Source organism: Boleophthalmus pectinirostris, unplaced genomic scaffold (assembly GCF_026225935.1).
Source record: "Boleophthalmus pectinirostris isolate CB_2022bp ecotype Guang Dong unplaced genomic scaffold, ASM2622593v1 HiC_scaffold_7, whole genome shotgun sequence".
Taxonomy (NCBI): Eukaryota; Metazoa; Chordata; class Actinopteri; order Gobiiformes; family Gobiidae; genus Boleophthalmus; species Boleophthalmus pectinirostris.
The window spans coordinates 5,630,678-5,658,057 of NW_026571473.1; the positions used below are offsets into that span (position 1 = coordinate 5,630,678).

At 39.7% G+C, this 27,380-nt stretch overlaps 1 protein-coding gene across 1 annotated transcript in view; it reads left to right on the forward strand.

Annotated features, from left to right (window-relative positions):
* LOC110160239 (assembly factor for spindle microtubules) overlaps positions 1-27,380 on the forward strand; it is a 38,759-nt gene that overhangs the window by 2,877 nt on the left and 8,502 nt on the right. Inside the window, 21 exon segments of the mRNA XM_055164570.1 lie at positions 429-1,833; positions 3,712-3,801; positions 4,874-4,963; positions 5,306-5,452; positions 7,193-7,426; positions 8,476-8,543; positions 9,051-9,192; positions 9,712-9,842; positions 10,235-10,410; positions 11,079-11,224; positions 12,050-12,135; positions 12,534-12,746; positions 13,895-14,099; positions 14,793-14,926; positions 16,026-16,154; positions 17,628-17,822; positions 18,735-22,724; positions 22,726-23,358; positions 24,147-24,296; positions 24,856-25,047; positions 27,026-27,218. Coding sequence (XP_055020545.1) covers positions 429-1,833; positions 3,712-3,801; positions 4,874-4,963; positions 5,306-5,452; positions 7,193-7,426; positions 8,476-8,543; positions 9,051-9,192; positions 9,712-9,842; positions 10,235-10,410; positions 11,079-11,224; positions 12,050-12,135; positions 12,534-12,746; positions 13,895-14,099; positions 14,793-14,926; positions 16,026-16,154; positions 17,628-17,822; positions 18,735-22,724; positions 22,726-23,358; positions 24,147-24,296; positions 24,856-25,047; positions 27,026-27,218 — 8,749 coding nt within the window.

Genomic DNA, 27,380 nt, shown 5'->3' on the forward strand with positions numbered 1-27,380 from the left:
AGAACAAACTGAAAATTAAAAATACAAACTAAAAATATAAACAAGGAGTTTTGAGGTATGAAAACAAAGATGACTAAAATGAATTGAAATATGTTAGTTGCATGTATGTATATGTAAGTTCTTAAGGGTGTGGGTGTCTATTCCAGTCTGAAGAGGCCTTGTACTGAAATGATCTGTGCCCCAACTTTGTAGATTTGGGGAACAAAAAAAGTGAGGCATTGGGTGCTTCTGTGTGAATATGACGGTCTTACTGGGACTAATTATTGATGTAGATAATGGGGACAGTTAAATTTACATTGCATTACATTTAAAAATTAAATGACTTCTATTATATGGTTCTAGCCAGCTTTGAGTTTTTGAAATAACTAGGGCAGTTGTGGACGGTATTTTGTCAGTCAAGTATTGATCTACCTTTTCTTTGTTTCCAGAAAACTCTTTGGGATTCTATCAAGAACAAACCCGCGATGGGGAAAGTGTCTGGTCCCAGGATGAAGAGGGCGGAGCCAGCCTTAAAGATGTCTGCTAACAAGACCTTCCAAGTGTCCAGGAAGCAGCAGTACAAAAGGGACAAACCTCGCAGCCCGCTGGCGTCTCTCAACCAGGAGAAGCCCAAAAGAGAGCGCTCCCTATCTCAAAAAAGCCCAAATGAAAAAAAAACGCACTTTTTGGTTGGAACTGCCCAGGATGACGTCTATAACATGCAAGAAAATTCACCTTTTGTTTGTATGGTACCGGAAATGCCAATTAAAAAAAGGAACAGCCAGGATTTTTTGAACTTGCCTCAAAATAAGGACCTCACGAAAATACTAAACAAAACGCTTTCACCCATCGGCACGCCAGACAGGTTGAAAAAACTGATGCCACGAATAGACCCAGTAGAAAGTCCACTGTTGAGAGCACCTGTTACGGAAAAAGCACTGAATAATACACCGACTCTGTCCATAAAGGAAGCACTTGCCCTTATAGACTCAGATTTAAGCCCTATCAACAGCTCACCCCAAAGCAGCTGCGAATTCTCAGATTCACTGGAGTTGAAAAGCGGAAAATTTGAGACTAAAATAAACCCACAAACTCCGGAAATCAACGAACCCAGGCTGACTTTCTTTGTTAGCAAAAAGGTAGTCGTGCAAGATCTGAAAATGTTCACTTCCACAACGGTGACCAAATCCAAGGCGCCAGTTGAGGAGAATCCTGTGAGCGGAAGGAAAATAAAGAAATCAAGACGTAGACTTTTGCAGAAGACTTTGGAGCTGAGCGATTCCAGCAGTCAGGGGGAATCTCGCTCTGGAACACCGTCTCTTCCTGTCATTGATGCCGATACCGCAAACGGGAACTCCAATGAAAATGTCAACGTACAACTGAGCGAAGGAGTTGACGATGAGGAAATGACAAGCAAGCATCCAGTCTGTACCAGTCCAACTGCTTCGCCAAGTCCTCTGACCTTTCTAATAACTTCGCCCCAATCTGAAGATCAACATATTTCGTCTACAAAAAATTCCTTACACGAGCAACCAATTTCTGCATTTACAGTAACTACTCCTCCCAAAGAAACGGCATTAACGGCAAGACAAGTGCTTCAGTCGACACGCGATACGATTCCAATTATGTCCGTGCAGCCTCCCGTGTTTATAGCGTCTTCTCCTGAGCTGTTTCCAATCCACGTGCCGGGCAAAGGCAAGAAAAGGAAGAGTGAAGAGTTTCTAACGGTCAAGGCCAACGCGAAGGATGTTGTGAAATCAGAGCGGGTCAAAAGAAGCAGAGTCCTAACTGTAAAATGTGAACCGAGTAAAGAGAGGAGACCAGCTGTGCAGAGACAACAGGCCAAACCAGCAGGTATGGAACATGTACGGTAAACAAGACAGGCTTTTAATTGTTGCGTGTCAAATTTCCACCACCGAAATCTGATCTGTGCTCCAAACCGCAGCCCTATATTAAAATCTTAACTGATTTTTATTCTAAAATTCTCTTACCGTGTTTTCTGGACTATAAGTCGCTCCGGAGTATGAGTCGCGCCAGTGAAAAAATGCGTAATTAAGAGGAAAAAAACATAAGCCACACTTTTTTGGGGAAATGTATATTATAAAATCAGACACCAGAAACTGACATTTCATCGGCAAGTTGAAAGGCAAGTTTTAGTAATAACAACAGGCTGAATAGGAGTCTAGTATGTAAACATATTAATAACAGTTATTCAGATAATTATAGCATAAACAACATAGACTCTCCATCTCACTCTAAATCAGTAAAATCCATTGAATTCTTCATTCTCTATGTCACTTCTGCGTGACCTCCGGAGATAAATCATAGATCCATGATGTAAACAGAGCGCCACTTCCTCTTCTGTGTCGCTGTCGTCAGACTCGGCATCAGTTCCAGTTAGAATTATTCCGGTCTTTCTGAATCCCGACAGGATGGTTTCGGTGTCACTGAAGTTCAGGCTTTGTCGATTTATCCAGTGGCTTCCAGGAAAGTTGCATGGTGCACCTGCCCAGTTGCTGTGAAGCCGTGTTCTCCATCCCCGCTTTCCCCCTCACAAGTTTCTCGCTCACTCCAAACTTTCTTTCTGCTCGATTTCCGTTTTTGGCTGCAGATTTCACTACTTGCAGCAGAACAGTGGCTTTTTCTACAGGAGGCATGCGCAGTAGAGTGAAGTGACAGTGGTACAGGAGTAGCAGATACTAGCACGCAAGCCTAGAGCGCCCTCTCGTGGCTGTCAGTCTGAACATTTTAATATGTAAGTCTCACTGGAGTATAAGTCACAGCAAACACCTAAACCATGAAAAAAAAAAAGTGCAACTTAGTCTGAAAAATACGGTATATGTAAATCAGGAAAGTTGTTCTTGTGAGCTTTAGGCCGTGTTATGTTTTACCTCATCAAAAACATATCTGGAGTTGTGTTTAGCTTCATTCATACATGTTTGAGTAATCCTTTATTATTAGTCTTTACACTCTTATCAGTTTGAGAGGAGAACTTTGAGAGAAGAGCCTAAAATCTGCAGGGTTTATGCGTTAAAAATGTGTGAATGAAACTAAACACGACTCGAGTATTTTTTTGATGAGGAAACAACATTACAAGATATCAGAAAATAGCGTAATATGGACCCTTAAATTGAATTAAATTGAAAATAATTAATCGCAACTTTTATATCAACATTTAAATCAGAATAATATCTGTTAGGGATGTAACAATATCCAACCCTCTCGATACGATTTCTCAAGATATCCATCTCACAGTACGATATTTATTGATATTATTTTTTGCCTCCACAAAATAATAATACAAAATTGTGAATACGCTACTTTTCTCTCATCATAGTCCAAATAATTAAGATTTAAAAGATCTTACAAGTTATTTCAGCATGTAAATTGAACTGAAACAGAGCAAAGGATCATGGTCCATGTAGTTGTCAGTTTTTTAGCTGTTGCTGCACCAAAACAAAGAATTTAAGCAAAGAGACTTGAGATTCAATATACTGTGATGGCCCAAGATATTATTGTGAGACATCTGGCAATACAATATCACAATATTCTGGTTATTGTTACATCCCTAACGTATTAATCTGTTGAAAATGACATGACCAAAGCATACATTTTGAATATTCCTTTGTAATTTTTTGTGTAACGTTGAATGACATATACTCCGTGATAGCCTACTTAATGTATTTTGAGAATACTTGTAACAAATGCATATCTTTGTTATTCTAATTTCAGGTTCTGTTCACTCAGTTTCCTCTTTGAAAACAGTCAAGTCAACCGCTCCACTTCAGCAAAAGACTCAAAGCACCAAATCCACCGCACGCCGTGAGTACAGATTTATATTTTGACAATGTACTTTTTCTTCCTCATCACTGATTTTCAGTATTGGTTAAAATAAACAGACAAGTAACGCATATCATTAGTGATGTGTGCTCCGTGTCGAGGCTTTGAAGCGTGTGCCGAGTAATCCAGGAATGCTTTGGTGAAGCACGCATCAAGGTTTGTATCGGTGATGTGTGGGGTGACGTTCGAAGCCTCGTGAACTGCCCGTACCACGTGACTGGTTCAGGAAGTGGTTTGTGGATTTGGCGCATGATTCAAAACATAAGGGCCAATGAAACTCAATGGATTCCTCCTCACATTTTATGGTTTTGGGTTATTGTGAGTTTGGTATATTCTTCTATTTTTTATTTATTTTTATTTTTTTTGCGATGGAGCCAGCAAGAAAAAGAATATTTTCCTCTGTGTGGGAACATTTTGAGCTGATATTTCCTAATAAGGTATATAGTAATAATGACATCATTAAATAAACAATATTACTAAATATTCAAATTTTTCCCCTGGTCTAATATATTTCTTTAAAAAAAAAAAAAAATCAGGTGAAGTGTTTGGTGTGTTTCAAGCATCTTGGATACAACGATGTATCCAAATGTACAAAAATGTATGTTATACATTAACTGTTATACATTTTTTGGCCACTTGATGGCGCAGTGGAGCAAATGAAGCACCTTGAGCTTAAGCATCGGCTCAAGAGTTGAGCAAATAGATGAAACGCTTTAGTTCTTAATAGGCTTTGTCTCGCCATCACTACATATAAGCCTTCAAACCAATATTTTTGGTATTTATATGCAAAAAGGCAAATTAAACCCAAGACGTTTAATTTGTCTTTATATAAATACATTGTTTCCTATACCTTTTTCTCACAGTAGTCTTTTGAATGCTGTTTATGTCAGGTACATACAGATGCATAAAAGTTTTGAGAGCTTCTCCAGTCCTCAGCCCCCAGAATATAATAATAAATAATAATATTCAATCTTTAATAAAATTGTTATTGATTTCATTGTGCTACCATCTATAATTTATTCTTTGCAAATCTCATTTCCGTTTTCTTTCAAAGGTGCTCCATCTGTGAAGTCGTCTGCACAGAAATCAAAAATAGTTGCAGTTGCTCAGTCAAAGCTCACGTTTATCAAACCTGCTCAAACAGGTAAAAGATGATTCAACATTTCGAAATTCAATTTTCTCTTAATGGTGCTCTGTGTAATTTTTCAGATTGCAGGTCCGTCACCATGGAGATACTATTGCTTTGCCTGTAATGTTCCACAGTATGATATTAAACTTGTATAAGATGCATTTATCAATTATGACTGCTTTTTATTGCTCAAAAATTCCTAAAAACTTGCATTCTTACTGTGATTGGAACACTGCAGGCAAAGCAATAACATCTCCATGGAAACAAACGACTGGCTGACCCTCTACCAGAAAAGTTACACAGTGCACCTTTTAACGAGTCTTTTCATTGAGAGTGCTTTGTTTTTCATTTGTACAGCCATACCCAGACACCCAATGCCGTTTGCTGCAAAGAACATGTTTTTTGACGAGAGGTGGATTGAAAAACAGGAACGAGGCTTCACCTGGTGGATAAACTACATCCTCACTCCAGATGATTTTAAAGTCAACACAGAATCCACTAAAGGTACATTATGTTTTTTTTTTAAAGGGCCCGTATTCCACCGTTTTCTGATCTATGTTATAATGTTGTTTCCTCATCACAAACTGGAGTTGTGTTTTGTTTCACACATATTTAACACACATATTTAGAGTAGTTCTTTCAAACATAAAACGCTGTTCCACCTTGTGATGTCATGTGGTAATATAGGAAGTGCTCCACTGTGTTTGTAAACTCACTCAACTTCACTAGAGTCATTTGAATGATTTCAGCCCTAGAATTGCCAATCTCTACTATTAATTAGTTAATATGAAAACTACCGCTTCATGACATCACAAGGTGGAACAGAGCATTTTGAGTGTTGTAGGAAGACTATTGATAAACATGTGTGAATGGAATAAAACACAACTTCAGGTCTGTTTTAGTTGAGGTATCAGCATTTTAACATGGCTTAAAGTTAACAAGAATCAAAAAAGCACTCAAAACTATGCTCAAGGTCAGGGGTGTCAAACTCATTTTGGTCCGGGGGCCGTATCCAACCTACTTTGATCCCCAAGGGGCCGGATCAGAAAACTCATGTCATATAAACCCCAAAAATAGGAATAAATTCAAATATTTGTGCAGAGAAACACAAATCTATTACAGAAATCTTTTTTTTTTAAATTGATGAACTCTTTCTTTTACAAAATATTATATTATGAACAACCTGAAACTTTAAGAAAAATGCATTTTCAACACAATGTTTTAACATGAACTTGTTTGCAAATAGGAATAAGTCAGTTTTTCTTGGAAAATCCTGCACTTGGCTCCACTTTTCTCATTTTTGACATTTTGCTGATGAGGGTGTCACGGTCAACAGTCAAAACAATCGTCCTTTAAGGGCGAAAAGCGGAAAGAGACAAGTCTTCATTTGTGCTGCTCTGGTGGGAGGGGCCACGCACAGAGGCGCTGGAGATACTGCTATGCTAAACGGCGCAGAAAATTACTAATATTTTAATAGAAAATATAATTAAAATTTTTTGTAGAAAATCAGCCGAGGGCCAGATTAAAGGTCTTGGAGGACCGGCTCTGACCCCCGGGCCATATGTTTGACACCCCTGGTCTAGGTCTTATAAAACAGTTTTGTTGCTTTGGTATATAGGGGTGGGCAATAGAGGAAAAATATAAATAATATAAATATATACATTTTTGTCTACAACTCAAACAATACTAATGATGAAGATGATATTTTGCACCAAGAATTCACTAAAACATGTTTGTAAATGTGTCCTACAAAAAATGTATTGTGTTTTTAATAAAAACACAAAAGTGTGTTTATTTTATAATTTTCTTCTTGATCAGACCATTTTCTTGTAATTTTTAATAGCTTTAATTAGCATATTTATCAGACTATAAGGCACATCGGATTATAAGGCACATCAAGGGAAATAAACTTGATTTTTAAGTGCGCCTACACAAAGTACCCAGTATTCAAATTTTGCGTATCTCCTGCACAACAATTGAAAGATTATACGTGTTATTTACAACAGCTAAAAAAAAATACTACAAGATACAGACTAATAATTGTTTTTTTGATAGTGATTTAGATATTCAGTACCACACTAGTAGACTTTATACCTCTACAGCCCTGTTTTCAGTTTGAGATTTTGTAGTATCAATTTGTAAATATTTCAGTAGGATCTAGATTCCAACTGTAAACTACTGCTTGGCCCGCATAAATACAAACTACTATGCATTTTCCCGTGAAACCGTCTCTTGTTTTTACAGTGAGCGCTTTATCTGTGGCGATGGGCAGCGAGGTGAGCGTCCCCAAAGCCCCGACCAAAGAGGAGATGTCTTTCAGCACGTACACGGCGAGGAGGAAACTGAACCGCCTTCGCCGTTCAGCCTGCCTCCTGTTCTCCTCTGAGCCTGTGGTCAAAGCCATTCAGAGGCTGGAGCTGGAGGTGGAGGCCAAGAGGCTGCTGGTGCGCAAAGACCGCCACCTGTGGAAGGACATAGGTAATGCACGGAGTAACAGTAACAATCCTGTGTTACGCAAAATAGATTCTTTGTGCTTTAAAGGTGCACTGTGTAACTTTTCTGGTAGAGGCTCCGCTACCTGCTTAACTCCATGTAGATGTTTTTTGTTTTTTTTTCCTTCGATGTTCTGCATTATGGCGTTTAATTTAACTATCTCAGACAAGCAGCCACATCACCAGGCGAAGTTACAGGTCAGATCTGTGGAGAAGAGGGCTCACTTACAGTAATAATACATGTGTTTGTGGTAGTTTTGAGAGATAAAAACTTCTATAACTTAATGAATATTTGTTTAATGCCATACTGAGGAACATTCCAGACAAAGCAAAAACATCTTTTAGCCATGTTATAATGCTGTGAACTCATCAAAAACTTATGGAAGAATTGAGTTTCCTTTCATTTAGTACATGTTTGAATAACCCTTTATTAATAATGATAATGATGATGACAATAATAATAGTAATAGTAATAACAGTAATACATTTTATTTATAATGCACTTTACATAAATCTCAAAGTGCTACAGGTAAAAACAGTGAATAAAAGTGCATCAGCATAACAGAGCATCAAGCTAAAACTATTACAGTGCACAACATAGAACCAATAAAATAAAATAGAACAATTAGCAAAAGGCTTTAGTAAAAAGATATGTTTTAAGATTTTGTTTAAAAACAGAAGTAGACTGTGGGGCTCTCAGGTGGTCGGGGAGAGCATTCCAAAGCCTCGGAGCCTTTTCAGATGTGTGAATGTGGATAAGCCTAATGCCATACTGTGGAACATTTCAGAGCAAAGCATTATAGAGACCAAAAAGAAAGTTTACATAGTGGACCTTTTAGTTGGATAATAATTGGGCTGCTTTTGCCTCATTAATGTCATGAAATCATTATCGTTCTATGTCTATATTTTAAAAAGCCAGTATGAGCAGGTATTACGTTTTCTCAGCTAATTATTTAAAAAGAGAAAGTATAATTTTTCATATTCGATTTTGGGAAACTGACTGAGCCTCCACATCTTCACTTTGCTTGTTTTTAGGTGAACGACAAAAAGTCCTCAACTGGCTTCTGTCTTACAACCCTCTGTGGTTACGGATCGGGCTGGAGGTAAAAGAACACGGCCACCTTTTTAATCTTCACTATGAATTGTGCAGTAACATCACGCTGGGGGTGTTCTGTGTGTATCTCTATGGTTGAATGTTCAGCAAAGATAGGGTGAAAACTCACCAGAAAATACAATTTACGAAAATACGATTTGAACACACATGCACATTTTCAGGAGCCTGTGATCCATATGAGTGTTTTATACAAGAAGGTGAGAGTGACTAACTGGAAAGACAGTTGGCTAATGTTGGCTACCTTGTGATTGTATGTTTATGTGTGAGAGACTTGCACAAACAGCAAAAATCAGCTCACCTGCTGTAGCTCCAACTATATCACTTCTTTATGGTCAGATTGTGATAAAATCAAGCTCAGACTAAAGTCTAACTTAAGTAACAGAGCTTCAGACAGAGTGGTACCTTCAGTTAGCATCACACCGCCAGGGAATGTTGTTGACATCAGCTGTAAAGTATCAGTAGAGTGTGGTCTAATTTAAACTCCTTTCTTCTTTAGACGATCTTTGGAGAGCTGATTTCATTGGAAAACAATGGAGACACTTTAGGCCTGGCCATGTTCATCCTGCAGCGGCTGCTTTGGAACCCAGACATTGCTGCTGAGTTCAGGCATCCCAAAGTGCCCCATCTGTACAGAGATGGTGAGTGTGTACAATGAGCAAAAATGATCTTACCTCAGAACAAATATATTGTATAAGCAGCTCGTGAGATCAATATAAGTCCCCTGTGTTCCATTTGCATTTTACCCAGAATAACGCAGGCAAAGCTGCATTTGTGCGTATTTTTAAAAGCATTAATTTACACCAAAGGCAACAGAGCTGCCCCAGAGACACCAGCCTCTTTAGAAACTCACATTTAAACAGTGAACTCTTTTGTATTGCTACATATTCATTGTTGATTGGATGAATTACGTTTTAAACCACAAAACAAGAGTTGACAAAAAGAGAGACGATGCTTTGCAGCAATGCAAAATTACAATGCCTTCCATTTATTTTTAATAGATACATCAATTCCCAGTTAGGAGTGTGAGATTTGTTAAATTATTCATATCACAATTTTCTTAGCCCCAGTTCATGATTTAATTTAAGAATTTAACACTAAATTACTCAGCCACATTCCCTGTGCTTTTGAATGTGATCTTATGTAATGTTCCTGATCAGGCCACGAGGAGGCGCTGTCTCGCTTCACTCTGAAGAAGCTGCTGCTGCTCGTCTGTTTCTTGGATAAAGCCAAAGAGTCTCGCCTCATCGAACATGACCCCTGTTTGTTTTGTATGGACGCTGAGTTCAAGGTACAGTTAAACTGTCAGAATTGTGTTTATTTTTAATGAGAAAACCAAACCAGTGGGTTTAGCGTTTATGTTTTAATATAGATGCATTTCAGTGTTGATTCTAAATGTATAGATCTAATTTTTAATTCTCTTTCAAGGTGCTCTTAAAATAAAATTTGGCATGACAATATTATCCCCAAAACTCAAAATATTACATTTTTAAAAACATATTGAACACAAACTGGAAGAAAAAAAAAAGAACAGAAATGGTCTTTTACAACTTATTAATGGTAAATTAAATTAAAGGTTGTTGGATATAGCCCTATTGTGGACACATACAAAATGAAAATGCAAACTTGACTAAATAAAAAATGTTGGAGTTAATTAAATTAGTGTTTTTTCTGTCCTGTCAGACGAGTAAAGACCTGCTGCTGGCCTTCTCTCGGGACTTCCTGAGTGGAGAGGGCATCCTCCCCAGACATCTGGGCTACCTGGGCCTCCCTGTGTCCCACGAGCAGAAACCTCTGGATGAGTTCAACTTCGCAGTGAAGAACTTGGCTGTGGACCTGAAGTGTGGCATCCGTCTAGTGTGAGTGAATCTGTATCCTGTCTCCCTGATTTCACAGACTGAGAGGCGGAATAACCAATAGACGGGTGGTCCATTTTTGTCAAAAACAAACTGAGTGCTTACACGTGGGACAAATGGGAACAAATAACATAAATGACTGACAAACAGTGTGGATTTTCACAGAATCAACAAATGAAGCACCAAAGTTATTTATCTCAGGTAGAAAAAAATAATATATTTTGTTCTGAATGTTCTGAATTTTCAAGAGGAGATGACTTCTGCATTTGGAGACACGTGATACAAATTAGCGACTGTGGTCAAATTTGGAGGTTTTTCATGGTCTATGGTCCAGACCCTCCTGGATTCTAACAAAATATTGAAGGGACTGGCTGGTCAGGCAAGCAGTTCTTGGTTTTAGTAGCAATGATCAGGTCCAACATTTGCTATAAAATATCCAAAAGAAAAATGCACAGAGTACAATGTAATCATTGGGAAAAACTGGTGGTTGCCCCATAATTCCTGGTAAACGATTATCATTTGTTTGTAGTTTTAACAATCATCTTTATTTCTTTCCTAATTTTTGCTCTTTAAAAGAAACGTGTGTATTAGTTTACTGTCACAAACCAATGCATGCAGCTGGATTTAATGCTTTAGTTTGTAATTCTTGCTTTTACACTGTTTTGTTCCAGTCGTGTGATGGAGCTGCTGGTGCAGGACTGGAGTCTGTCTCTGAAGCTCCGCCTCCCGGCCATCAGCCGCCTTCAGAAGGTGCACAACGTGGACCTGGCTCTGCAGCTACTCAAGAAGAAGGGTGTGGACCTCAAGGACGAGCACGGTAATGCAAACTGTCACAAGCACATGACAATGAGCTCAATGGTACCAAAGGCCTTTAGAGTTGAAGTTTTAGATGATAGATTTTCTATGGGAAGAAACAAAACAGTTTAAAGGGACATTGGAGGCTAATCAGAACTAGGTATTAAACCTCAAAATTATTAAACACAGTGAAATTTCTTAATCATAGACTTATGTTTAAATGATCATTTACTGCTGTATTATTTTCTTCCATTATTCCTGCTTGAAAATGAATTTCCTTCAGGATCAATAAAGTATCTCTCCATTCATTTTGATAATTGTAACTCTTATCTGGAAAATACAGACTTTGAAACACATACACGCTCACATACAACTTTTTTACAACAACAAAGATGATGGAATTATTAAATCAAAATGTCAAGGAATAAACAATTCATCATTTTCATCAATAATACAACTTATATGTAAATATTCTAGAAACCTTCAGTCTCCATCTTTCAACCCTTTATTTGGTTAATAATTTACTACAAAGTCACTAATGGGTAACAAAATAATTATTAGTTGTAGCTCTGTGAATAACGTGTTTTTCGCGAGCATCTAAAAGCTTTTAAAACCGGCGCAGTGGAAGTTGAGCATAATGCTGTTATATAAAACATTTAAATAGTGAAAGCCTAGAACTTAACAGTTTTATTTACTTTCAGAAATTAGTTTTGGATACATTTTTAGTTCTTTTTTTGGTGATTTTATTTTTTTTACAATATAGTGAATTAGTCCCCATCCAGATTTCAGTTGTCCTCATCAACAACTATGAAGTGAATAAAATTGTTCTTGTCTTGTGTGTTTGCAGGATCTGTGATCGACTCCCGGGACATTGTGGACGGCCACAGAGAGAAGACTCTTGCTCTCCTGTGGAAAATCATGTTTGCTTTTCACGTATGTTTTCTGATGATAATTTAAGACTTTAAAGGTGCACTGTGTAATTTTTCTGGTGGCCCGCTACCTGCTTGTCTTCATGGAGATGTTATTGTTTTGCCTGGAATGTTCCATGGTATGACACTAAACATATCTATCTAGCATTTATTCATTACGCTGTCCTTGTGTGAAAAGGGGCGACTCTCCACAGAGCTGAATTGTAAGGGAGTGTAGTGCTGCTACCTGCTTGTCTCCCTTATGATGGATTAGAGGTTTAATTTATACTGTGGAACATTTTAGACAAAGCAATAACATTTCCATTTCTACCCTCCACTAGAAATGTTATGCAGTGTACCTTTTAAATTTTAAGGTTTACATTTTATTACTTTTTTATTTCAATGCTTTGGTGTCTCCTAAAGGTGGAGGTGATTTTGAATGAGGACCAGCTGATGGAGGAGATCGGCTTCTTGAGGAAAACTCTGAAGACCAAGCGGCGCCTGGCGTACCTGAGAACAGACCGTGGACTCAAACCAAGTCCTGCTAAAGACCGGACTCTGTTTGAACACAACAGCTCCAAAATCAGACTGCTCATGGACTGGGTGCGAGCTGTGTGTGACTTCTACACTGTGAAGGTGAGACAGAATCAGGTTTCAAACTCCCCTTTTGTAGTTTCAATCTTAAACCCTGTTTTATTTTAAATATTTTGTACATTTAAATACAATCTCCAAGTCTAATGAGCTTGCCAAGAATGGTCATTAGTACTGTTTCTAACAATGCTAAAACTTCTCTAATCTATTTCGATACTACATATAGACTTGATACTCAACTTCACAATAATATAAATATAAATATATACATTCTAAAGAAACAAGTCATTTTCAGCCAAAAATATTTTCTTGCTGTCCAAGGGTGGTCCCGACAGCTGCATGGCTCTTTGTTGTGATGCCGTTTATAGCGACATCACCTCCCACCGGCATCACAGAAATCAACGGTCTTTTTTCTTTTATTAAATGTGAACTGCATAACTTTTCTAGTGGAGGGTCCACCACCTGCTTGCCTGTATAGAGATGTAATAGTTTTGCCTTGAATGTTAAACAGTATGGAAATAAACTTGATTATCACATTGGAGATAAGTTACTGGTCAGATCTATGGAGAAGCAAGGCTGCAGTGCAAGTTTTTCAAGGTATTTTTCACTTATACAGCACCTATAACCAGGGTTCTCAGAGTCATGGAATTTTAGTATCTCTCTCACGCAACTACAGCGTTCTGTTAAGTTCTCATTAGGCTTTTATGATTATTTCTGAACGTCTGCGCCTTTTGTTTAAAAGACACGACAATAAATGCACTGAGAGGATTTTGAATGTTAAACTATATTACCAAACCATAAGGTGAGTGGAAAGGGTTAACAGTTCATATTTAGCTCTAAAGGTCTGATCAATTCTACACATATAGGTGTCGTAAAGTCATGGAAAATTCACTTTAGGTTAAGAAAAATCATGGAAAAGTTTAGAAATATGGTCAGTAAAAATCATGGGAACCCCGTGTAACTGAATACATACAGGACATCCAAGTTTAATGCCATAATCTTGAATTTTCCATGCAAAGAAATGACATCTCCATCTTAGAAGTTTACGTAGTGCACCTTTTAAATCATTTAAACTGAATATTGTGACTTAAAATGTTTAAATTATAACATCCATGGGTGTCATAGTTTATAACATGTAGCAGATACAAGTACAGTAGGTCCTCTTTAATTAAGCAATTGACATGTCTGTACAGGTGGAGAACTTTACCGTCTCTTTTTCGGACGGTCGTGTGCTGTGTTACCTCATCCACCACTACCACCCGAGCCTGTTGCCAGTGACCTCCATCAGCCAGAACACCACCCAGACAGTGGAGAGCTCACCCAGAGGACGCCTCCAGCTGGACTGCTCCAACTCTGACTCAGACTGCTCCTTCGACTCCTCCCCATCAGCAGCCAATGGTACTTACTGCACTCTCTCTGAACTGATCTGTAGGAGTTCATACATTTATCACATATCGTGTTTATTAATTCTCAGCACTTTCTAGTTCGGTATGCAGCTGTTTAAGATTTAGAATGTGTCAGTTCCTTTTTTAATTAAAGATCCCATACTACGCTATTCTCTGGTTCATGTTGTTTTCTCATCACAAATGGACCTGGAGTTGTTTTGTTTTGTTTCATTCACACATGTTTAACATAAACCATGCATATTTAGGCTAAGTTCTTCTCTCAAACTGAAAACTCTTTTCCACTTTATGATACTCCACTGTGTTTTTAAACATACACCTTCACTAGAATCATTGGGATCATTTCAGCCCTGCAATTGCCAGTTTATTGAACTAAAGGTAAAGGGTAGCTGTTAATCTGAAATCTACCACTTCATGACGTGACACAGGGTAGAACAAAGCATTTTGAGCTTTGGAGATGTAGACATTGAACTATTGAAACACATGTAAATGAAACAAAACCGCTCCAGGTATGTTTTTGAGGAGGCAACAACATTCTAACATGTCTTAGTGCTCACAAGAGTCAATTTTATATTTTATATAGGATCTTTAATCATTATCTCAACATACAGGTGCAGTTTGACTTCAATAACGAAGTCCAGTAATGGCCTATTTTAACCATGTTTGTCATATTGTTCCCTATCCTCAGACTCCCCATTCAAAGAACTGCTGGAAAATGAGAAAAACAATTTCCGACTGGTCAACAGTGCTGTGTCTTTTCTGGGCGGAGTTCCCGCTATGATCAACGTCGCTGACATGTCCAACACCATCCCCAATGAGAAGGTGAGGTTTAAAGGTGCACTGGGTAATTTTTCTGGTGGAGGGTCCGTCAAAAGATTTTCTCCATGGAAATGTTTTATACTTTGTCTGGAATGTTTCACAGTGTGGTATTAAACTTGTCTATCTTCATGGAAACCAAATCAGACCAAGTTACAGGTCAGAACTGTGGAGAGGCAACTCTGCTCACAGTGAGAATGTCTGTATTTCTAGGTATTTTTCAGCTATAAAACCCCCTGTAATTGAATAAATATAAAGCAGAGCTGTTTAAAGTCATACTGTGGAACATTCCAGATAGAGCAATGACATCTCCATAGAAACAAGCAGGTGACGGACCCTCCACCAGAAATGTTTGACGATGTGAAACTCTTCTGTTTCAAATGTGAGAGCTTTTATTTTTTATAATGTGCACCTTATCACAATCTAATAACAACTTCCATGGTCACAATTATTTTGGTAATTTAAGGTACTTAGGATATTTTTTTCTTATTTGGTTGATTCTGACTGGCCCGTTTAGGTTCATTTGGAATTACAAAATAAACATATTTTATAGTTTTACCTGATGCATGGACTAAAGCTGCATTGCTTTTGTTTTAGATGTGAGTTTTAATTGACATTTTTTGTTCGGCAGCCTCACTTTTTCATTGCTTAGTGATAACATTTACTCTTACCAGTCTGACCAGCTCGTCAAAATGATATTTACTGATTTTTTTATTTTTTTTAAATAAAGAAATACAATTAATGTTATGCATTTTGGCCCTCCACAGTATTTTCTGTTTTTCATGTGGTCCTATGGAAAAAATGATTGCCCTCCCCTGATCTAAAGCACTTGACAGACCCTCCATCAGAAATGTTACATAACACACCTTTAAAATCTTAATGCACCTGGATATATTTAAAATGTGTACAATGATCTGAATTCTAATAATATAAAAGCATATGTTTCAAAAGAAAATCTGAAAGTTAGATTTCTTTACCAAACTTGTGCAGCCTTAGTAAGTGAATACAAAATGCATGCTCTGCCCACTAATGGTAGAATAATGACATTTTTCGTATTGATGATGTTACAGTGTATTCAGTACCTATAAACCATGTGTATTTTTAGGTGGTGATGTCGTACCTGTCTTTCCTGTGCACTCGACTTTTGGACCTGAGGAATGAGACCAGAGCAGCTCGAGTCATACAGGCCGCGTGGAGGAAATACAGACTGACAAAAGATCTACAACTGTACCAGGTGTGTATATGAATAAACATCTCACTATGTCCAGCCAGAGGTACGCTGTAAATATGGTCCATTTAAAGGTTATAGTTGAGCAAAAAAAAGTGATTGTCTGTCAAACACTTTTCTCTATGAAGATGAAATTGCTTTGTCTGGAATGTTTCACAGTGTGGCATTAAACCTTTCTATCTTCATGGAGATCAAACCAGACTAAGGCAACGTTCAGACTGCAGCCTAACCTTTATCTAATCTTTTAATGACAGTCTGAATGACACAGGTCAGATTTTTTCAATTGCAACTCAGACCACTTGTGCTCCTAAAACCGATACATATCTTATCTTATGACATGTGACTTCAGTCTCAACAGCCAGGTCACATTCATCCCACCTTCGCATGCTACAAGTAGTCGCTCACAAATGTACACAAACGTTCTTCTAGTCATGCAAAAATTGTGTATGAAATTGTGAGTGAAGCAGAGAAGCACATTGCAGTCCCACCACTCTTGGCTGCGACTCTGCACACACACGTTCCTTTCAACAGACGTTTCTGCCACTGCTCCACAAAACACTGTGACTAAAAACTTCATCCTTCTCCTTCTCAATCTCCTCCTTTAAAACAAATAAACTGTACATGTTCTGGGTCCACTACGACAGCAACTTTAAAATCTCCAGGTGCTCAGTGCTGCGTCCATGTTTAGGCGACTTCTGTAAACACAGAGCACGCTCGCTGCAAGTGACGTCGTCGTGTCTCCAGTGTGCATTTGGGACACTTTTGGGGCGTTTAAAGTTCACACTGGAGATCACATACAAGTCGCATTTAAATGGAAATGTGAACGACCTCGCAAAAAAATTGGATTTGGCAAAAAAATCCAAATTAAGCATTAAGCCCTGCAGTCTGAACGTAGCTTAAGTTACAGGTCAGAGCCGTGGAAACTTAATCTTGCTCACAGCCAGAGCCTGTTTTGTTATTTTGGAGCTATAAAACCACCTGTAATTCAATAAATGTCATACTGTGGAACATTCCAGGCAGAGCAATGGTATATCCATAGAAACAAGCAGGTGACCGACCCCGACCAAAAAGTTACATTGTGTATAATATATTATTTGTCACACTATGAGGAAATTACACTTTATAGATAAAAAGATGCACTACGTAACTCTTCATCTGCTGCCTTCCTACTGTATGGAATTAAACGCTCCGACCTCTCATTTATATAATTAAAAGTCATTTGTTATGCTGAATACCTTGAAAAAGTTGTAACTCGGTGTGATTACGGCTGTCTCTTGTCTCTACAGGATTTGCTTGTTGGAATTGGTTTAAACGTTATTGCTTGTCATGGAAACGTTATTGCTCTGTCTAAAGAGATCCAATCAGAAAAGTTAAACACAGTGCCTCTTTAAAGAATTCGAGATTGTGGTTTTGTTTTGCTTTTCAGCTAAGGACCACTACTGATTAACTGACTAAATGTTTATAAACTTGATTTTACAGGAGAGAAACGCAGCTGCCTTAAAGATTCAGTGTTTGGTCCGAAAGTTCCTCCAGCGTCGCAGAGCTGTGAGACAGAGCCACGCGGCCGCAGTCCTCCAGGCTGCGTGGAGGGGGTATGTGGCCCGCCGAGAGCTCAGGAGACTAAAACAGGCCCAGCTCAGGCTTCTGCAAACAAGAGCAGCAACTGTTATCCAGGTGTGTACCTTCAAATGTACTGAAGTGTCAATGCCTGAGATAGTTGATATGAATTCCTCCAGATTTAACAGATAATCACATCATTTTGTCCTAGTGCTAAATATGTCTGATCAGTTCAGGGATGGGACTAAGAATCACAGCGTTTCTTACATGTTGATACATTATACGGCTCATGATACGACCAGGTCACAATTGTATAATGTTTTCTTTTTTTTTATATAAACCAATACATTTTAACATCAATATTTCTTTGTTATGAAATAATACACCCAATTTGACCATCAACAAAGTGAATATATAAAATGTATTTGGTAAACAGATGTTCCACTACAGCTGTATCACCAAATTAAGTACCACGAAATGTCAATATTCTGATGGTACGCCCATGAAATCCAAAGAGCTGCACTGTTTCATGGTGCTTGTCTGAAATATTGACACTGTATTCTAGAACGTCAATGATCAGTAAAACACACATGAGTTTGTTGTGTTTTTTGGTGTTAATATTAAATGTTAAAATTGCATAATGTTTTTGGCGCAGGGTCCGTCACGTGTTTGTCTTCATGGAATTGTTATTGCATTGTCTAGAATGTTACACGTTAGATATTAATCTCTATCTGAAGTAAAACGAGTATAGGCAACTTAACAGGTCAGATCTGTGTGAACACTATTCACAGAGAGAATTATTGTATTTTTGAGCAATAGAAACACTCATAATCAATTAATGCTTGATAGATATGTTTAATGTCATACCATGGAACATTCCACGCAAAGCATTAACATCTCCATGAAGACAAATAAGTGGTGGACCCTCTACCAGTGAGGTTGCACAATGCACCTTTAATAATATTTTATGAGAAGTTAACCTCCATATTGTGGCAGAAGCATAAACTAAATATCTTTTTTGTCCTACAGGCTAACTGGAGAATGTTTTATGCCATGAGGTCCTACCAACGCCTCAGGTACCACACCATTGTCCTCCAGGCACAGTGGAGGATGCAAAGGGCAGCGTCTGCGTATAGAACCACTCTCTGGGCAGTGTCTGTGATCCAAACCTACACCAGAGCTTGGTCTACGGCAAAGATGGAACGGGAGTCATTTTTGCGTCTCCGGGCTGCGACAGTAAAGATCCAAAGAGCCTATAGACTCTGGAAAACTCGGAAAATGGAGAGGGAGAACCACGCTGCCAGAGTCATACAAACCATCTTCAGGAAGTGGTTTGAGAAAAAAACATCTCAAAAAGTGGCGGCAGCTGTGAAGATTCAAGCTTGGTACAGGATGCAAGTCTGTCTGCACCAATACAGAAAGATCAAAGTTAGCGCTGTGCTGATACAAGCCCAGTACAGAGGTTATCTACAGCGGCAATGCTTCCAGATGCTAAAACGTGAACACTACTCGGCTACCGTCATTCAAAGCGCATTCAGGGGCTACCGTGTACGAAAAGAAATCTCAAAAATGACCATGGCAGCTGTTGTAATCCAGCAACACTTCAGATCTTTACTCAAAAGAAATGCCGTTCAACAAGAGTTTCTGATGATGAAAAGTGCAGCAATTACATTACAAGCAGCGTACCGTGGAAAACTGGTCCGTGACTCTTTGAGAAAACAGCACGACTCTGCAACGGTAATTCAAGCTGCATTTAGAAGGTATACTGTCCAGAAACGCTATGGTCTCATGAAGACATCGGCCATTTTGATCCAGCGAAAATACAGAGCCACACGTACGGCGAAGAAGACGGAGGATTCTTACCTCGCGCTCAGAAACGCAACACTGAAAATTCAAGCAACATGGAGAGGGAGAATGGTTAGGAAGAAACTGGATGAGCAGACACGCTCTGCTACCATCATACAAGCTTGGTTTCGCAGACATGTTGCGCAAAAACAATACAAGTCAACCAAAACATCAGCGCTCGTAATCCAGCAACATTTCAGAGCATATATGGCTCAGAAAATTGCAAGGAAAGCATTTTTAGATACGCGCACAGCCACCATTTCTTTGCAAGCCGCATACAGAGGCATGGTGGTCCGAAAGGAGATGAAGAAAATGCACGGAGCAGCCACCGTCATACAGTCTTACGTTAAAATGTTCTTGCAACAAAAGAGATACAATTTGCTCCAAAGCGCAGCCATCGTCATCCAAAGCCGATACAGGGCCTTGATTATCAGCAGAAAAAAACAGAGCGAATATAGACGGCTCAAGGAAGCTACGCTAAAAGTCCAGGCTGTTTTTAGAGGAAATTTGGTGAGGAGAGATTTAAAACGACAACATGACGCTGCTACCGTGATACAAGCTCATTTCAGAATGTACCAAATTCGAATGGCGTTTCTTGCAACGAAATGCGCGGCGATTATCATTCAAGAACGATACAGAGCCAAAAGACTGAGGGACCAACAAGTTGAAAAGTACAGGTCAATGAAATCCGCCGCAGTAACTCTCCAAGCAGCATATCGTGGGTACAAAACAAGGAAGCACATTTGTGAAATGCGAAAAGCTGCTGTCGTTATACAGAGAGCATTTCGCGCGTATCACACTAGGAGCCAATTTGTGGCCTTGAAGAAAGCGGCTATAGTTTGCCAAAGATGGTTTAGAGCTGTAAAAATGGCCAGAAACCAGCGCTGTGACTATTTGACGATGAGAAAATCTGCCGTTTGCTTGCAGTCCGCATGGCGAGGGCATTTGATCAGAAAGGATTTGCGTAGAAAGCACACAGCCGCAACTATTATCCAATCTCATTTCAGAAAATACAAGCAACAAGCCCGCTACAGCAAGCTCAGATGGGCCGCCAAGGTGTTGCAAGACCATTTTAGGGCCAATCAAAAAATGAACCAGGAAAGGCTAGCTCTGAAAGTCAAAAGAAACGCCGTTGTCGTCATACAAGCTGCTTTTCGGGGAATGCTCGCAAGAAGGTTAATGAAAAAACGAGATGAGGCTGCAGTTGTGGTTCAGAGAGCTTTCCAAACCTACAGTCAGCGTAGACGTTTTCTCGCGATGAAACTGGCTGCGATTATAATCCAAGAGAGGTACAGGGCTTCAGTTGTAGCCAAAAAAGAACGTGCGCGATATCTGCAAATGAGAAATGCAGCCGTGGTTGTTCAGGCAGTGTACCGAGGGTGTCAAGTTCGAAAGGAGGTAGCCAGTTGGAACCACGCTGCCACTGTTATCCAATCAGCTTTCAGGAAACACAGAGAAGAAGCAAAATTTCAAGCCATGCGTTTGTCGGCCGTCATCATCCAGAGACGTTACCGCTCCTGGCTTCTGAAAAAACAAGACAGAGCACATTTTATGAAAACACGACAGTCAGCTATCGTCATTCAGAGTTACTTCAGGGGTTTTCAAGTCCGAAAAAACGTCGCCAAAATGCACCGAGCAGCAACTCTCATTCAGGCTAATTTCAAGAGATACAAGCAACAGTCAAGCTTCAAACTGCAGCGACGGGCAGCTTGTGTCTTGCAGAAAAGATTTAGAGCTCAAAAGCAAATGAGATTGGATGTGCAGAGCTATCAGCAGCAAAAGAAAGCCGTCATTGTGCTGCAGGCTGCGTACAGAGGATTGAAAGTAAGGCAAAGTATCAAACACATGCACCAAGCTGCTGGAGTTGTACAGCAAGCCTACAAAGCTTACTGTCAACGAAAGCAGTATTTGGCTCTTAAAAACGCAGCACTAACAATTCAGAAAAGGTATCGCGCAACAGCAGAAGCCAGGAAGCAAAAGCATGAGTTTCAGAAAATGCGAAAGGCTGCAGTGGTCATCCAATCTGCGTACAGAGGTCTTAAAGTTAGAAAGGAGGTCGCTCACTTGCACCAGGCTGCTACTGTTATCCAGTCAGCTTTCAGGAAACATAAAGAGGAGGTTAAATACCAAGCGATGCGTCTCTCAGCCATCATCATCCAAAGACATTACCGCTCCTGGGTTCTTCAAAAACAAAAGCGAAACCAGTTTTTGAAGTTGAGGCGTTCAGTGGTCAAGATTCAGGCGATGTTTAGGGGCCACTGCGCACGGAAAAACATTGCTAAAATGCGCAAAGCTGCTACTGTCATCCAAGCAAACTTCAGAATGCACAAGCGGAGAGCAGATTTTAAGAGACGGCAATGGGCAGCGCGTGTTCTTCAGCAGAGGTATAGAGCGCGAAAACAAATGAAACGTGAGCTACAGTGTTATCAACAACAAAAGAAGGCTTCGGTCGTCATACAAGCAGCGTACCGTGGAATGAGATCGAGGCAACACATCAAGCAAATGCATCGTGCCGCTTGTGTAATCCAAAGAAGTTACAGAACACATTGTGAACGCAAGCGGTACCAAGCTCTGAAAAACTCCACATTGACAATCCAGAGAAGGTACAGAGCGACCAAAGCAGCAAAGAGACAAATCCAATGCTACCAACAGACACGGAGAGCAGTTATGTTACTGCAAGCAGTTTTCCGAGGACATCAAGTGAGAAAAGAGCTCGCAAATCGGAATAAAGCTGCTACCGTGATCCAGTCAAATTTCCGAAGGTACAGAGAAGAAATGAAATTCCAGGCGTTACGTTTGGCAGCTGTAATTATCCAAAGGCATTATCGAGCTTTGGTTTTGCAGCAGCGGCAAAGGTCAAAGTTCATCCAGTACAAACGAAGTGCCATCGTCCTCCAAGCAGCGTTCAGAAGCCACCAAGCCCGAAAGAGACTCTCCAGAATGCACAGAGCGGCAACTGTCATTCAAGCAAATTTCAGAAAGCACAAGGAACAGTCAATCTTCAGAAAACAGCGACGGGCAGCTTGCTTGATTCAGCAGAAGTTTAGAGCTCAGAGACGTATGAAATTTGAAATGCAAAACTATCAGAAGCAAAAAGAAGCAGTTGTCGTGCTGCAAGCCGGATATCGAGCGATGAAAGCAAGGCAAAGGGTCAAGAAAATGCACCAAGCTGCTAGGAGTTGTACAGCAAGCATACAAAGCTTACTGTCAAAGAAAGCAGTATTTGGCTCTGAAATCTGCTGTAATAACTATTCAGAAAAAATACCGCGCAACAGTAGCAGCCAACAAGCAAAAGGAACAATTTCAGAGAATGCGAAAAGCTGCAATGAGCATTCAGGCCACATACAGAGGATATCAAGTCAGGAAGGAAGTGTCCAATTGGCACAAAGCAGCTATAGTTATCCAATCAGCTTTTAGAAGACACAAAAATGAAGTTTCGTACAAAGCTGTGCGTCTGTCAGCTATCATCATCCAAAGATACTACCGCTCCTGGGTCCTACAAAGAAAAGATCGAAGCTCGTTTCTCAAAATCAAACACGCCACAGTTGTCATTCAGGCTGCGTACAGAGGTTGGAGAATCAGAAAAAATCTTGCTCGCAAAAATGAAGCTGCAGTTGCCATCCAGTCTCAGTGGAGGTGCTACGTCCAGAGAAAACGCTTCCAGAAGACAAAAGAGGCAGTCTTGAAGCTGCAGAGCCGACTTCGGGCAGTGCAGATGGGCAGAAGACAACGCGATGACTACAGCAGATGGAAGCGGGCGGCCGTCGCACTTCAGAAGCACTGGAGGAGCTGGATCATAAGAAAACAGGTAGTGTGTCAGTTAAGGATGCCCAGATTACTTAATTTCTGATTGTGATTATTCTGGTCATAATATAAGAACATTTTGAGAATTTTAGACGCAAAAGAAATGTCAACTTATGCTCCATATAAAATTTAAATTGGTAATGTTTTTTACCTTGCGTTTGGTAGACATTAATTATCCAAATTATTCCAGTGAGATTATAAAAACCCAGGGAAGCACATCCTGTATTACCACATGACATCACTAGGTGGAACAGAGTGTTTCCTGTTTGAGAGAAGAACTCAAAATATGCAGGATTTGTGTGTTTAAACATGTGCAAATGAATCAAAACACAGCTCTGGGTATGTTTTTGATAAGGAAACTGCATTAAAACAAAGATCAGATATAGAGAAATATGAGCCATTTAACCACTTTTTACCAAAAAAAGAAAAAAAAGTTTCTCAATATTTTAAGCAGGCCAGTGTGTCGTCATGGTGTATGGTGTATAAAAATATTTCCATGCAAGTACATTATCAAAATTAAATTGGAGATATGAAGCGTTATCAGAACTAAACCCACTGACTGTAGCAATGTCAGAGTATTTTCAAAGGAAAGACAATCAACCCTCCATCCGAAAAGATACATAATGCACCTTTTAATATTGTACCATGAGATTTAGACATCCCTTTAAATGGTATTTCCTTTGGACCATGGATTAGAAAATTTGCTTTGCCCTTACAAGTTATTATTAGGCAACCATTGCTGGATAATCTCAACCCAGCAGCTCATATTGATGTGATGTTTTACTCTTTCAGGAGCTGGAGGCTGCACAGGCTGAGAGGAGACTGCGTTTTACTGCTGCGGTTTTCCACCATCTCCAGGCCATAAAGATCCAGAGAGCTCTGAGAGTCCACTGGGCCCTGGTCTCTGCTAAGAAACAGATCTACTCTGTCATCACCATCCAGGTAAGCTTGCACAAACTGTAAATCAGGTGATATAGAGGACACTGCGGATTGTGAATTCTCTGCTAAAAGTAATTACAGTTTTAAAAGCAATTTGAAGAGAAGTCGAATAATATGTTGATAATTACAGGAAGTCCACACTGATGACATCACACTAGGGATAATTCTGTACAAAATGTAACATTTTACACTTAAGAAACACATTTTTCTGATACTTTAAACATGATTTCAACAAAATAAAGGTGTTTCCTTATATTTGTATTGTCAGATAATACTTTCTGTGTACTTTAAAGGAGTTTTTCTAGGTAAGTTATGAATTCCCTAGTGATGTTTCCAACCACAGAATTTATTACAGTTTAAAATTTTACAAACTGTCTAAATAGGGAATATGTTTAAAAAAAAAAAAAAAAAAAAAAATCACCAAACTTTCATAATGGAGTAAAAAAATGTATTACTATTATTGGAATTTAAAAATAATCTTCCATTTAATCAATTTTATCCTATAGTTTCAGTAGCAATCATAACACATTGTAACTATGGAATTATCTTTCTCTCTGTCTAGCGTTGGGTAAGAGTCTGGATTCAGAGGAGACGTTACCATGACGACAGGAGGAAGGTGGTCCTAGTTCAGAGAGTGGTGAAGCGCTGGTTCGATCGGCGTCAAAAAGCTGCCTGTGTCCTCCAGCAGGCCGCTCGTAAGCTCCTCTTCCTCAGACGCCAAAAGAGGGTTCACCAAGGCATCGTCAAAGCTCAGGTACGTCGCACCGCTCTGTACCATGAGGCTTATTCACTTACCTGAACTCACCCAGCCAGAACCACACGCTTTGACTAAACTTTACATCGTGACATCTGGTCTTCTCGATTTCAGAGGTCGTGATTGACAGGTGGCTTAACCAATCAGCGTGACATATGCTTAGTTTCAAGAGATGTCTGCATCCAAACTTGAGACAATCCAACCGCAGCTCATTTGTATCACGTGTCTCTCAAATGCAGGAGGATTTTCACATTCTTTTGTCCAGTTCCAGTCCCTTCTGGATTCAGAAAGAATGGTTGTTCAGGCAACTTATTCACCTTATTCCGGTTGTATTATTTTGTATGGGTTGATCCTACCTGCAAATAAGTTCATTACTGACTATAAAGCCATTTTTAAGCCCCCCAGAGAATCAACAGTGTGATTTGTTGATGCACATGAACAATGAATATTGTACATAAATAAACCAACATTGTCAGATTTAATCAGCAGAACTTCTCAAATTTGCCATTAGCATGAATGGGATTCCCATTTAACCTGAAGTGCCACCATATGAAAGCAGTTTTGGAGCACAGAGAGACAAAAGTGGGTGAGGCAGAATAAGGTGAATACGAATGAAACTTTGCAGAAATTTATCAGTTCAGGCTGAATTGTACAAAGGATAACAGCACTTTGACGTAGAGAGGTAGGGCTTCGCGATATGATTAAAGGACCTATATTACGTTATTTTCTGATTTGTTTTAATTTCGTTTCCTCATCAAAAACATACCTGGAGTTGTGTTTTGCTTCATTCACACTTTCAACACACAATGTATTGTTGAAGTTTTCACCTTGTTCAAGAAAGGGTGAAAGTAAAAGACCAAATGGACATCTTAAGCAGGAAAAGTATTTACCATCAAGAATAGGGACCGGTGAGACTTGAGGAGTGAACATAGTCTGATTTCAAAAGTGAACATGGTATGATCTTTGAGTGTTGCCCCTTGACTCTGCTTCCAAAGGAGGAGGTTTATAAAGCAAGTGTGGTGAGACTATGAAGGCCAGTAGACACCGGTTAAACAGCAATATGCCACAATTTAGATAATGATATACCAATGGTGTGCCAAGAGAGGATCCTGGTATAAATATAGCTTTTGTGAGTTAATGTTAAACTGAGAGATGTACGTGGAAGATAAATTACTTAAATTCTCTGACACAATTTATGTTATTAGGTTCTTGTTTCAGACCAAGAGTTTGTTTTCATACCTGACAGTTTCAGCTGCTCACTAGCGCTCTACCTCAGAGTGATCACGTGATGTTGTGGTGGAGGCAGGATGACAGTGCCATCTGCGCCTGGGATACTGTCCTGAGGAAGTCAGACTGCAGATGCACTGTCATCCTGCCTCCACTAGTAGGAAGACACTCCAAAAACATGTATAAATCAGCTGACCAGACACGTCACAGCAATATCACGTGATCACTCTGAGGAAGACCGCTAGAGAGCAGCCCAAACTGTCAGGTATGAAAACAAACTCTTGGTTGGAGAAAAAAACCTAATAACTTAAATTATCGGAAAACCAAACGAACCTCATTGGACTTTAGCACACAAACCCTGCATATTTAGGCTGAGTTCTTCTCTCTAACTGAAAACACTCTGTTCCACCTTGTGATGTCATGTGGTGATACAGGAAGTGCTCCACCAGTGTTTCCCACAGAAAATTGGTTAGGCAAGTCTGTTCTGTCAAAAAAGTGAGGAGCAGGTAGAGCAGGTGGTTTTACGAGGATTCACGTGTTTCGGAGGGACGTCGTCAAGGGGGGGAGGGCCACTTGTTGTCAAGGCGGCCACCCTAACTATAAAGCGCTGAGGAAAACACTGGCTCCACTGTGTTTTTAAACTCCATACATCTTCACTGACCAAGGTTGCCCTCATGACACTAGTTCATCCTGTGCATTTGACCCGTTCTTCTGAGTGTAACTTAACCCGTGTGTGTGTGTGTGTGTACAGGCTCTTTGGAGAGGATACCGCTCCCGCTGTCTGAACGATAACGCCAAAGTGGTGAAGCTGAGGCAGCGTCTAAGAAAAGTGACTGCAGATGCCAGAGAAGAGGACAAGCTCTGCAATAAAACCTCCACCGCCCTGGACTACCTGCTACGATACAAGCACTTCTCCTACATACTGGAGGCCCTGAAGAATCTGGGTAAGGCTCACACTGGCTCACACTGGCTCACACTGGCTCACACTGGCTCACACTGGCTCACACTGACTCACACTGACTCACACTGGCTCACACTGGCTCACACTGGCTCACACTGACTCACACTGACTCACACTGGCTCACACTGGCTCACACTGGCTCACA